The 12419-nt window shown below is 34.2% G+C and overlaps 2 protein-coding genes across 5 annotated transcripts in view; both read right to left on the reverse strand.

Moving 5' to 3' along the window:
* Positions 1–7034, reverse strand: part of LOC108756867 (sestrin homolog) — a 220283-nt gene extending 213249 nt beyond the window's left edge. For both annotated transcript variants that reach the window (XM_018500997.1, XM_018500996.1), the window contains exon 1: positions 6530–7034. The gene's annotated coding sequence lies outside the window, so the exon portion shown is untranslated. The remainder of the gene's footprint in view (positions 1–6529) is intronic.
* Positions 7035–9455: 2421 nt separating this feature from the next.
* The window catches only part of LOC108756906 (hexokinase-2-like), a 13671-nt gene continuing 10707 nt past the window's right edge, over positions 9456–12419 (reverse strand). For all 3 annotated transcript variants that reach the window (XM_018501072.1, XM_018501074.1, XM_018501073.1), the window contains 5 exons: positions 12101–12213; positions 11519–11677; positions 10894–11033; positions 10686–10822; positions 9456–10068 (listed from right to left, as the gene is read on the reverse strand). In XM_018501072.1, the coding sequence (XP_018356574.1) occupies positions 9979–10068; positions 10686–10822; positions 10894–11033; positions 11519–11677; positions 12101–12213 (639 nt within the window). In that variant the 3' untranslated portion in view covers positions 9456–9978. The remainder of the gene's footprint in view (positions 10069–10685; positions 10823–10893; positions 11034–11518; positions 11678–12100; positions 12214–12419) is intronic.

The raw sequence follows: 12419 nt of genomic DNA on the forward strand, positions 1-12419 counted from the left end.
TCAACCGGAAATGCTATTATCAGACTCATTTAAACTAGCTCCGCAAAATAAATCCATTAAACAAATATATATAATGAGGCTCGAAAGAATCTATCAGTGAAAAATGTAAAAAAGCCCATCAAAGCCTACATCAGCTATTCGGATGCACAAAATGCGTTATTTTTCGTGTGAATGTAACAAATCAAATAAAATATACGTTTCAACCCTTCAATTCGCGGCCAAACAGGTAGATGTTTGAAGACACGCATAAATGAACATAAAAATTACATAAATTGGAACACTACACAGCATTCCGTAATAACAGAACACAGAATCAGTCATCAGCATGATTTTGATGGGAAAATGTCAAGATATTAGACGAAGAAAAAGTAGTTAATAAAAGATTGATTTCGGAAGCGATCCATATAAAGCAACAGAAACAGAGTTTGAATTTAGAGAATGATACGTATTCTTTGGATACCACTATACATGAATTTGTTTACTGAATTGTGACTTTGATATTGTGCTCTTATGTTCTTAGTTTTATTTTTATTTCAATAACTATTTCATTTTATTATTTTGACTATCATTGTATCTCTGACTGTCGACACCACAAGTCCTTTACGTGAAGCTGCGAGAAAACGCTTACATAAGTAAATATAATAGAAAATTCAGACAAATGATTTTAATAATTCTCTAATTTTCGTTTTGAGTTTCTTTTGAATGACTACACAGCAAATCTGACACTCTGATGAGCGATGTGATTCTACGTAGTGACGCAATGCATATGACTTCGGTTTTACTTTATGTAAGTTTTATATTATTATTGTATAATGTAATAATTTTGATAATATCATTGGGCTATTCATTACATAACTAATTTGGCATTTGGATAAAGAAGAACGAATTAATTTGTAGAGAATCATCAACTTGGAATTTGCGTTAGTTATGTAATTTCGATTTATATTTTATATTAATAAAGACTTGAATTGAAGGGTTGAAACGTATATTTTATTTGTTTTGTTACATTCACATGAAAAATAAAAGAATTTTTGTCCGAATAGCTGATGTAGGCTCTGATGGGCTTTTTTACATTTTTCACTGAATAATCCATTAATTTCGTTTATAAATAAATTGCGGGCAACAAGAATTAAGGATAATAAAATGAAATTATCGTACACTGAGAAATGTATAAAATATTTCTCTCAATATATCCCATTGCAAAGACTCGTTAACGAATAAATAATCGAAAGCAGAGCTTCTTTATGCAAGACTATGCTACAAAGTTGCTGTCTAGCCTACGAGCGAGCCTTGAAACGTCAAATCGCGTGTTCGCGATTACGATACACGGCGGCGAGCTCGCAATTTCAAGTCATTTAGATTTCCAGAAGTACCGCAATTCCGCCAACCACCGGTCGACGTCATCACCTTTTTTATCGCGTCTCGTAGAATAGACTCTTGTGAACATGATCGGCCGTTTATCTCGCTCGTGAGGAAGAGTAAGATTTTTGTCTAAAGACTAGATGCAAAACGCGATTAAATGTTTTGCCTCCTCGCGAATGTGATTATGAGAAAAACGAAAAGAAAAATGTCTAGTGTGTTAAAAAGGGATGAGCCAGAAATTCTCTGATTATATCAATCAGAATTCCGGTTCTCTCTCAGCTAGAATTCTAGTAGACTTAACTAGAAAATTTTGATTCGTCCGTTTTCATTCAGAATTCTAATTAATCCAAACATTTTTCTCAGTGCAGCGTAAATTTAAATATTATGTTAGCAAATTATGATAGATTATTTGATTAAAGCCCACATGAAAAAAACATTTTCCTCAGCACTGTTTTGAGATGACGATATATTGAATATAGGAGTAGTGGCGACTTAAATTAGATTAAACTTGACGCTGTAGAATTAACAGTGTGTATTTCCGGTAGACCACTGTAAACTATCAAAAATTAAAATATAGATAGACGAATAGATAAGCAAAATAAGTGACAAGTAAATATATCGCACAAGAACATATCTCTCACATTTTGTCGTTCGACGAAACTTCTTTAAACTACGCTGCGAAAACATTGACTAAAGATTCACTTTTCCCTCACTTTGGGCAATTCATTCAGAGACGATAGCCGGAAAGCAGCTCCTGGCGAATTCGCAAGGACCACAATGTGATTTAGGCTCGTGCACCAGCACGCGCGTGCTCTCTTTCTCTTTGCACCCCGAGATTAACGTGCACTCTTCTCCCTCGCGCTCGGGTCGCGTCATTCGAGACGGCGCGCGTTCGCCGTCACGCGGAACGTGCCGAAGAGACGCGTCAACGAAACGGTTCGGAACTGGTTCAACGAAGTCGGCCGTTCCCGGCGGTGCGCGCGCGACGAACAATATGAACTTCTGAAGAGGGGTAGGACGAACGAGCGGGGGAGGAAGAGGAGAGGTGGCGGAGGCAGAGGAGCAGGAGAAGAGAAAGGAAAGAGACGACGGCGGAGAAGCAGAATCGCGCGGAGCACGTGAAAGGTGATTTAAAGGGAAAAAGGAGGAGGTGACCGATGGAAAAGAAACGTGCGGAGAGAACGGAGGAAGAGTGAGGAGGGGAAGGGGGAGGGGGAGGGGACGAGGAGGGGAGGAGGGGGGAGCGAGGGAGGGAGGGAGGGGGAAATATAGATGGAGGGGAGGAAGGAGCATGGCGAACCGGTCGCAGCCTCCGCTCGTCAGCTGGAAGCTCAGCTGCAACCGGGCGCGGTGACCTCGACGTTGGCGTTGCAACGCGCGGTGGCGGTGCTTTGCGGAAAAGTCGAGTTGATTTGCGAACGATAACGGTGCCGTGACAACGTTGTCCTCGTTGCCCTACGCCCTCCAGGAAGCTCTCACGAGGAAGGCGTTCGCGCTTTCCAATCAGATGCGATAACATGTTTAGATTATACTGCAATGTATATTGCGTAAAATCTGAAAGATAATCTCCACGTAAATTCGAATTACGTCACGAATTAAAAAGGTTTTTTTATGAAACAACAACAGTAAATGTAACATCGTAAACAACAAAACTCTCATCATTTACTTGTTAATTATTTGCCAAAACTCGCAATAAAATGAGTATTCAATATATTTGTATAATACTGGAAGATTTTACGGAAAGATCGAAAAATTTAGCTAAGTGCAGACCTAAAAATAATTTGGTTGAATTAAAATAATTACATAAACATCTCAAGCACGATAAGCAATGCTGCAAAATGTTATATCATCCTAACAATCAGCTTGAGCATCCTATATAATTATTTAATTAATGATCCAACGAAATTATTTTCTGATCTGTATCTAGCTAATAAAGATTTCAGGAAAATCGTCTTTTCCATGATATTTTTATATTATATCCAAATTAGAATTCTATTATCCGTGGAGTTATTAAAATTCTATCATCTGAAATGCCTGAAGTTGAAAGAACGCAAGAATAAAGAATACTTTATGATACGACTGTTTCTATCATGCTTAGCTCGCGCGAAATAATTTGAATGGTTTATGCAATAGTAACGCGGAATGCCCCGCATAATTAAATCTTATAATAAGGATTCAGAATTAAATTCGCGCAATGTATACGGCGTCGTTCTCGACAATGCCTCTCAAGAGTAGCATAAAGACGAGCCACTTCAGAATGAACGACATTACACGAGATTACTTTGGTCGTCGGCGAATTATTTTCTCTTATTCTCAAGCGAGAAATTCATAATGAGATTTCATGATTAGAGCGTGCGATCCGTGCTAGACGAGTATAGCGAGCGATGAATATATATTTTTTTATATATTATCACGTCAACACGATTATTCTGGTTCTTCGCGATTAAATCGGACTTGCCTCTGTTCGATGGTCAAAATTACGCGAATGATGAATGAGTTCTCTCACCTGTGCAATTATGCGCACCGTGTAATACCGATTCATGTAGTTTAAGCACGCTACTTGATGAAGTACCTTTTCGTCGTAGCACTGCAAGTAATTTGATCCTCAAAATGCAATGTAAACGTGTATCTTTACATTTTCGATAACTATTTTACAAGACCGAACTTTTAATAATTTAACTCGATTACGTTAACATTTTATTTCATATGTGGAGGATGCAGAAATAAGTTAACTCGAATACGTTAATATTTTATAATCATATATACATGGAGAGAACGATTTTGTTCAAACATTCAAAAATTCAGGTGAATGCAGGTCTGAAAATAATTTTGTTAGAGCATCAAAATAATAATGTGGGAAACTCAAGCGTAATGAAAAATGTTATAAAAGGTTTTAGCAACCAATTCGAATATCCTACTTATTTTTATAGCCCAAAATCATTTTCAGATCTGTATCCAGCTAAATTTTTAGACTTTAGCAAAACCCTTTCCGTATAGAGGTGATTTATGAATCACGTATCGATTGCTAAAAATAGATACCAATTTTCTCGCGATTGTCCATTTTGAAAGATATCAATCCGGTTGCCGTAGTACTGACGTCGATGGTATACGCGTCGTCGAGGTCAACACTGGGAATCAACGCGAGAATCTCGCGAGGTGAAATCGTCGATGCACAAAGTGTCACGTACCCATATAAGAGGGCGAAGAGAGTTATTCCTGTATGTTCTTGATATTATAGGAACACAAAGGGTAGACGATCGAGATGATAAATCTGACAAAGAAAGTCGGAAAGTGAAATTCAAAAAATTTTGAACTTTGCGTAAGTTTAAAGCAGATGGATCTAATCGCGAAACCAATTTTTTTAACTGCTATAATTTGGTTTCAGAGGTGCAATACTTTCTCGAATAAAATTAATTTTTACACACAGAAAAATCTCAGTTTGTTGCTAAGAAAAGTGATTACTTAATTTACCTCCTTTTTTTTTTTAAGACTCAATTATCTTTAACAAAGAATATTTTTTCTTAATAATATTTTAAAATATACTTATTACAAAGAAATTATTAATATATATTCAAAACAAGAATTTATTTAATATTCTTTTTTAAAGGATAATATAAAATTGAAAGAGCGACACTTTGTACAATATATATAAGCAAATTAAATTTAAAGATTCTCACGGTAATTACACAGACAATTACAATAAAATTTAAATTACAAATATTCATAATAATAATAGTCATCCTAGAGAATAATTCTAATCGTCGCAGAACGTATTTTGGAATAAATGCTCGTTTTCGTCAATATACAAAAAGAATTTTTCTGAAATATCTAAAAATTTATATACAGATCTGAAAATAATTTTGTTGAACCATCAAAATAATTATGTAAAACACTCAAGATAGTTGCTAAAATATAAAAATTATTTGCAATATTGTTCATTATGCTTGAATGTTCTACAAATAATGATGATCCAACAAAATTCAGATCTAAACCCCACTAAATTTTTAGACACCTTAGCAAAATCATTCTTTCCGTGTAAATTAATTTTAATCTCGATTCAACCTATTCTTCGTCCTTTCTTAATTCTTAAAACCAGACAAAATTAGCGAACCATCAATATAATTAAACAGAATTCAAAATAACTGTTAGAATACCAATCCTTTTTGCAATATTGTTCATTATGCGTTCTATATAATTCTATTAATGGTCCAACAAAATTATTTTCAAATCTTTATCCAGCTAAATTTTTAGACACCGCAGCAAAATCATTCTTTCCGTGCAGATTAATTTCTTTTTTCTTTAATCTCGGTTGAACTTATTCTTCGTCTTTTCCTAATTTTTAAAACCAGAAAGGATGAAGAGTAATAAGTTGAAGTAAGATTAAAGTTAATCTACATTGGTGGAAACGGGCATTAATCACCGAGAAAACGGCCGCGAGCGGAGATTCTGGGTGATGGCATTGAGAACAAAGGAACGATGGGGTTTTTCACGAGTAATCAAAAATGACCCAACGTCGCTTTGTGGGAAAGCGTCATTTAGACTATTATACACTTCAAATGTGAGAACGGACAACTGTTGTCACACAAACCCGACACTAAATCGACGCAATTCGATTCATTACAGGATGCCGAGAGAGCGTTCGATTCCGCCGACCTCGGTTAGCGCTAACCCTAGTTTAAACCGAACCCTCTTTCCCTCTCCTTCCCCTCTTCTGTCGTACCTTCGGATACGAGCGGGGGTCGCGTCAGCCGTTGATCAACGGCTCTAAATCAGTAAACTGTAATTTTCCTCTATCACGCGTAAATTACACGCAGGCCACGTAATCGGCGAACAGCGAATCCCAGATGAATTAGCGTTTCTAGCGATCAACCGCGGCCTGTCATCGTCAACGACGAGGCACGACGATCACGAAAACGTCCGCCGTATCACGTTCGCGGAATCGAGCTACGGTAGCAGCGAACCGGTCGGTCGGTCGGTGCATCAGCTGAGAGCCCAGCTGAACCCAGAGAGAGCGACCGCTGTAATAACCTCAAGCTATCTCCCTCTTTCTCACACTTACAGCACGCACACACTCACACGTTACACGTACGCGCGTTCGTGTAAACGAGTATACAGCCACGGGAGGGAATTTCGTGAAAAGCGCCGTCGACAAGATTCGACACCGTACCTGGTCTGTCCTGAACGACGTCCCGGTGGCTCGGCGATGATTGTCCGTGTAGATCTCGCCGATGGTTTCTGCGAAACTTTTCGAAAGCCCACTCTCACAATGGAATCTTCCAGTAGACTGGCCGAGCCGGCGGCGGCGAGCGGAGCGGAGCCGTTCTCCCTTGCGTGCGCACCCACCGTGCGCGGCGGCCGTTCGGCTTTTTCGACGGGGGAAAAAAAGACGCGATTCCGTAACGGGTATCACCGGTGACACTGACAGGACGCGTCCGCGTAACCGGCACGAGCACGCTGCGCGTCACCGGCACCGGCACGTATACTCGCAGTATGGAAAACGCGTACCACGGTAACGTGACGCGCGCGCGGATACCGCTGATGACAGCTCGAGCTCGGCGAGCTGTCACTCCGCGGCCACGGTGAGTCGAACCACCGTTATCTTCGTGTCGCTGCTGCCATCTACCGTCGCCAGACGGAAGCCCGAGACTGACACATTCGAGACGATCAGAGGGCCATTCGAAATGGCGATACTCATTTGCGTCAATTTGTCTACCTTTATAGAAATTTAATATTAGTATCGGCTGATTTCCGAATTATTTATTTTCAGTATTAAAAGTATTGTTAATAATACTTTTAATACTCAAAATAAATGATTAATTAGCCAGTACTACCGTCTTACACGAAAAGCAGTTTTATATCTATTTGATGAGTTTCTTTAATTGTATTAAAGAATTTTTTACTGTCTATCTTTATAGAAATTTAATATTAATATCGGTCAATTAATTACTTGTTTTCAGTATTAAAAGTACACTGTTAATAATACTTAATAATACTCAAAATAAGTAATTAATTGACCAGTATTACACAAGAAGCAGCTTTACAACTATTTGAAATTCTTTAATATTTTACGACAATTGCAAAGCTGGCTTGTCTGGTAAATGTAGCTAAGGTATTAAAGATTAACTGGCGAAAAATGTGAAAAAGATTTTTTTTAATGATGGATCAATATATTATATTTGATAGTACTATCTTGATTTAAAAAGATTTTATGTCAGAAGATTTTTAAGAACTTCTTATACTTTAAATTTATGAAGATTTCTGAAAAATAATTCTTACAGTTCTTCGGATTTAGGAATTTTCTTCAGAACTGGTAAAAATCTTAAAATATTTAGAATTCGCATATTATATATAAAAAGAGACATAATAAGATATACAAAATTTTTTCAGATTTCTCTAATTTTTTAGGAAGTTTCGCAAATTTTTAAATACAAATTGGAATATTTTAAACAATGCTATAAGAAAGTCTATATTTAATCTTTTCTAGAAGAATAGACTTTCTCAGCATTTCTTAAAAAATATTTCAATTTAAAAAATCTAACAAACTTCCTAAAAAAATATAAGATTCTGAAAACAAATTTTAAATAATTTTGAAAAAATCTAAAATTTACATAAGAATTACTCTGAAAAGCTATATGAAAAATTTTCAGAAAAATTATTACTAGTTTAAAAATGACATGATCGTTATATGTATATGAAATAATATATATATATATATATTGAGGAATGTAATTTGAGCGCGTAGATAATTAAGGGCTTGAATTTTCGGCCAAAATTCACTGCCAGTATTAACAATCTGTATAGTATACACATAAAGTAATAGATTTTCAGTGCTAGCAGTGAATTTTGGAACATAGCCTTTCAATATGCTTCGCTAAGCGAAAAATATGCACTTCGAGCTGCGCGAAAGACATAAGGATCATAATCGAGTGCCTTTGACATATGAATTTGCACTCACCGAAGTTATTCCCGCCTTTATATTTTAGTCTCGCAACATCCGATGATCCCCGATCGACGAAACGATGTCAATCATGAAGATCCGCGACAACCGATATGTTCCAGCGATTGTCCGTTGTTTTCATCGGTACTTCTGAGAACAATGCGCCTCTCCGTACATTTCTAATGGACAAAATTCACGATTAATTACGGAGCGATCGCACTCCGTGTAACTCCGAACCGACGCGCCGCGAAAACTGTCATGGCGGCCGGTTGAGCGCGCGAAGCCAGTATTTGAACATCGAGACGGTTTGAAATCAGAAACGATTAGAATTAGACTTTCTATGTGAATTTTAGTAACATATAATAATTTCAAATTGTCTCGACATTCATTCCTTTTTCTTTACTTAAAATGAGACATTGAAATATTAAGAATTGTTATAAATTGTTTTTCAAAAAAGGTTTTAAAATTAAATTTTTACATATAATTAGCTCTACATTACTTAATCACGTGGTGTTTTTTAAGTAATATACTTGCGTGAGTTATTTCTGACACCCCAACATTATACAGTATTGATCAAATAATCACAATATTTAAACTTTTAGTACAAAATTTTATGGCATTTGCTGTAAGTTATCCTTTGTTTCAAGAATCTTTTAATGCCAGTAATCAATAGGTAACAATATACAGATAAAAGAATTTAAGATAAATGGAAAAAAATAGATGCTTAATATTTTGACCATAGCTATATTTTAATTTTTATTGTTCTCTTTAATGATTTAATAAAAATTGATATTTTACCCTTTAAAACTTCGAAGTAAAATCTCACTCTTAAAGATTGAAAATTAAACTTTTTTTTTCAATGCTGACACAATTTTTCACTCTTTATAGTGAGATTCGATTCCAAAGAATTTAGAAAGTATATATTCTTTATCTTAGATAAAGATAAATGTAATTTTTATAAATTATGAAACAATTTGCGGTAGATATAATAATGTGTGTAAATAACATTTACACTTCTCGAATTTGACAGATATCCTTAATACCTCATGTAAGTAATAAAATGTTGATTAAATGTGTTAAAATATCATTATATCAATTAGAGAGAGAGAGAGAGAGGAAATATAAGCAAGACTCTGATTAAAATAAATCATTGTTTCGCTAATTTTTTATTATAACAACTTGATTTCTTTCGTACAAAAAAAGGAACGTTTCCAGATCGTTTACAACAACTTTTCACCTCTCAAGCGCATACGTTCCCTTGCAGTTTCATTTAATAAATAATATTTTTATTGTTTTGTTCTACATTCTCTCTATAATTCGTTCTTTTACAATTCTGTCATGCACTTAACATGCGTATGTTTATTTCTTTAAAATAACGCTTCTCTCATCGATTAACAATCGATACCTCCATCTTTTGGACATTTCGTTTAATCAAAAAATTGATATACAATACAAATATATCCTAATATAATATATCACATTGTCTAAACGATATTAATAGAAACGAGTGCATTCCAGAATTCTGTTTTCAAGATAAATATTGTGAATAATACAATATATTTGTCAATAATGAGAATTTAGAATTGAATTAGAACCTGCTGGTGGAACATTTCTATGCCGAAATTGCGCTCTATGATAATGACGTTGATGATAGATGAACGTTATGTATTTATTCGCGGTTATTGTAACCGCTTTTTGAGTCTGTGCGCAATAGCTGAGACGAGTGCGGCACCTTTACCACTTCCATCTTCCGCATGAATTAATTTGAACTGCAATTATATAAAATAAATATATTGTATAGTAAACATTATTCAAAGGAAACTTTCACAAACGATAGATAATATTAAGTTTGGAAACAGTCCAAATAGGGAGTGAAAAAGTTATTTTCTATTTCTACAAAAAGAAAATAAAGGTGTATGTTGAATTGTTAATATTAGAAACAGTGCATTTAGAACTTCAATTTTTAACATGTTTGTAACCTGGACCTTTTTTTTGCCACAAGCAAAATTTTACTTTCAAAATATAGAAAAACAAAATGAGATTTCCTTCTTGCTAAGTTATACATTTGTCAACAAATTTCCATTTTTTCATCATTTTCCTCGAATTACAATTTTTATTAAATAACGGTTGTAACATTGGAGATAAAAAATCCAGATTGCAGACGGAAGGAATAAAAATTGCAGAAGGTTAAAGACAGAACTTCGTACATTACACCTCTCACGATAAAATGCACATTTTTTCAAGATTTTCTTTTAATACTTATTTAAACAGCACTTTTTTCTAAACAAAGAAATGGTTTTTATGACTTACAATAAATTTTTATTTATTTAATTAAATTATATTATTATGTATTTAATTAAATATTTATTTCCGTACTTATGCATACCTTTCTTCCTGGAGTACAAAGTAGTGAAATATACTGCTTCATCCAACCTTCTAATCGAGGATGATGCTTGTAGAGAGATCCGTCTACGGCGATTGTTACTTGTTCTTTATCAATGCGATCTATTAAGCTCGCAAGACCTTGAACAGAAATCATCATGAGTAAAAATTTTTGCTTTACAGACATCGTTTAAAGTTTTATTGATACATACATATCGATACTAAAAGAGCTGCGCGGTTAGAGGCGACCTCGCACACATATTGAACGATTCTGATGTCATCTTCGTCCGGAATGATGCCAAATTTTGCAAGAATTTCTTTCGTGTTGCTGTCGCCACCATCTAACGAATCTCTGGAATTACGAAATAAACATTGTATGAATTTTTTATTGTCAGATTAATGCCCGTTTCCACATAGAAAGAACGATTTTGCTGAAAGATATAAAATTTTGAATATCGATCTGAAAGTAATTTTGTCGCATCATTAAAATTATATTAAGAACTAAAAAACCGATAAGTAATTTTATAAAAAATTTTAATATTCTAGCAATCAGTTTGAGTTTGCAACAAAATTATTTTGATGATCCAACAAAACTTGTTTTAAAATTGATATCCAGTAAAATTTTAGATCACTTTCACAAAATTGTTTTTTTTTATGCATTAATATAGATTAATTTTAATCTCGGTTTAACTTACTCTTCATTTTTTTCTAGTTCTAAAAATTAAAAAGTAAAGAAGATATAAAAATTCTTAAAATTAGAAAAAGATAAAAAGAAAATTGAACCAAGATTAAAAAATTAATCTGCATTCATGAAAATTAATATAAGAGTGAACTTACTGCTCGATGTGCGACACCAAATCAGTGGTAAGATTACCAGGTGTTAGGAGGCTGTCAGATGTAGAATCTCCTACAAACAAAAGCTTCTCTTTGGTCAACTTCACAAGTATCACGCGCACCACCTCACCAAGATATTTGCCAGCAATGTATTTTTCAAATCTAAAAAAAAAGAAAAAAGTCACCATGATGTACAAGAATCTTTTTGATACGAATCCTCGCGTCCTAGTTAAATTTAGCAATCAAGAATTCCTGCAAAAACTTATCTGCGCACCTTCAAAAATTCTTGAGTCATAGATATAATTCAATAAATAAAATTCTTATGTCATAGATATAATTGAATAAATAAAAAGTTCTTACTTAATTCGTTCCCACGCGCTTATCACTTTTTATCTAATTATTAAAAAACTCTACATTAATTATATCAATTATTAGTTAATTAATTTTGATATCTAAAATATTAATTTTTTGTGCAGATAGAGACAAATTGATAAAAATGCAATTTTATTGGAAATGATATCCATTTAATTCTGCAAATAGAATAATTATAATCCAATTAAAGATAATGCAAGTTTGTTCACTTACGTAAATGAATTCACGATAAGAGAATTTGCGTCGTTCTCGCGATCAAAATCTGTTTTTATGAAGTCCAAGACGCCATTATCGCCGAAAGCTCCCCACTCAATATCAATGATAACCTAGAGCAACGAAAATTAGATCAATACCTTGATGAATTTTTCTATGTCAAGTGTAGAGAAAGAAAAAAAGAAGAGAAAATTAATTATAATATAATATCAAAAAATTATTAAAATTATTATAAAAATGATTTTAAATTATAAAATCAAATTTTATGACATGCCTTTTTAAAATATACATCTTTATTTTAAATATATTCAAAGAACGC

Source organism: Trachymyrmex septentrionalis, unplaced genomic scaffold (genome assembly GCF_001594115.1).
Source record: "Trachymyrmex septentrionalis isolate Tsep2-gDNA-1 unplaced genomic scaffold, Tsep1.0 scaffold13, whole genome shotgun sequence".
Classification (NCBI taxonomy): domain Eukaryota; kingdom Metazoa; phylum Arthropoda; class Insecta; order Hymenoptera; family Formicidae; genus Trachymyrmex; species Trachymyrmex septentrionalis.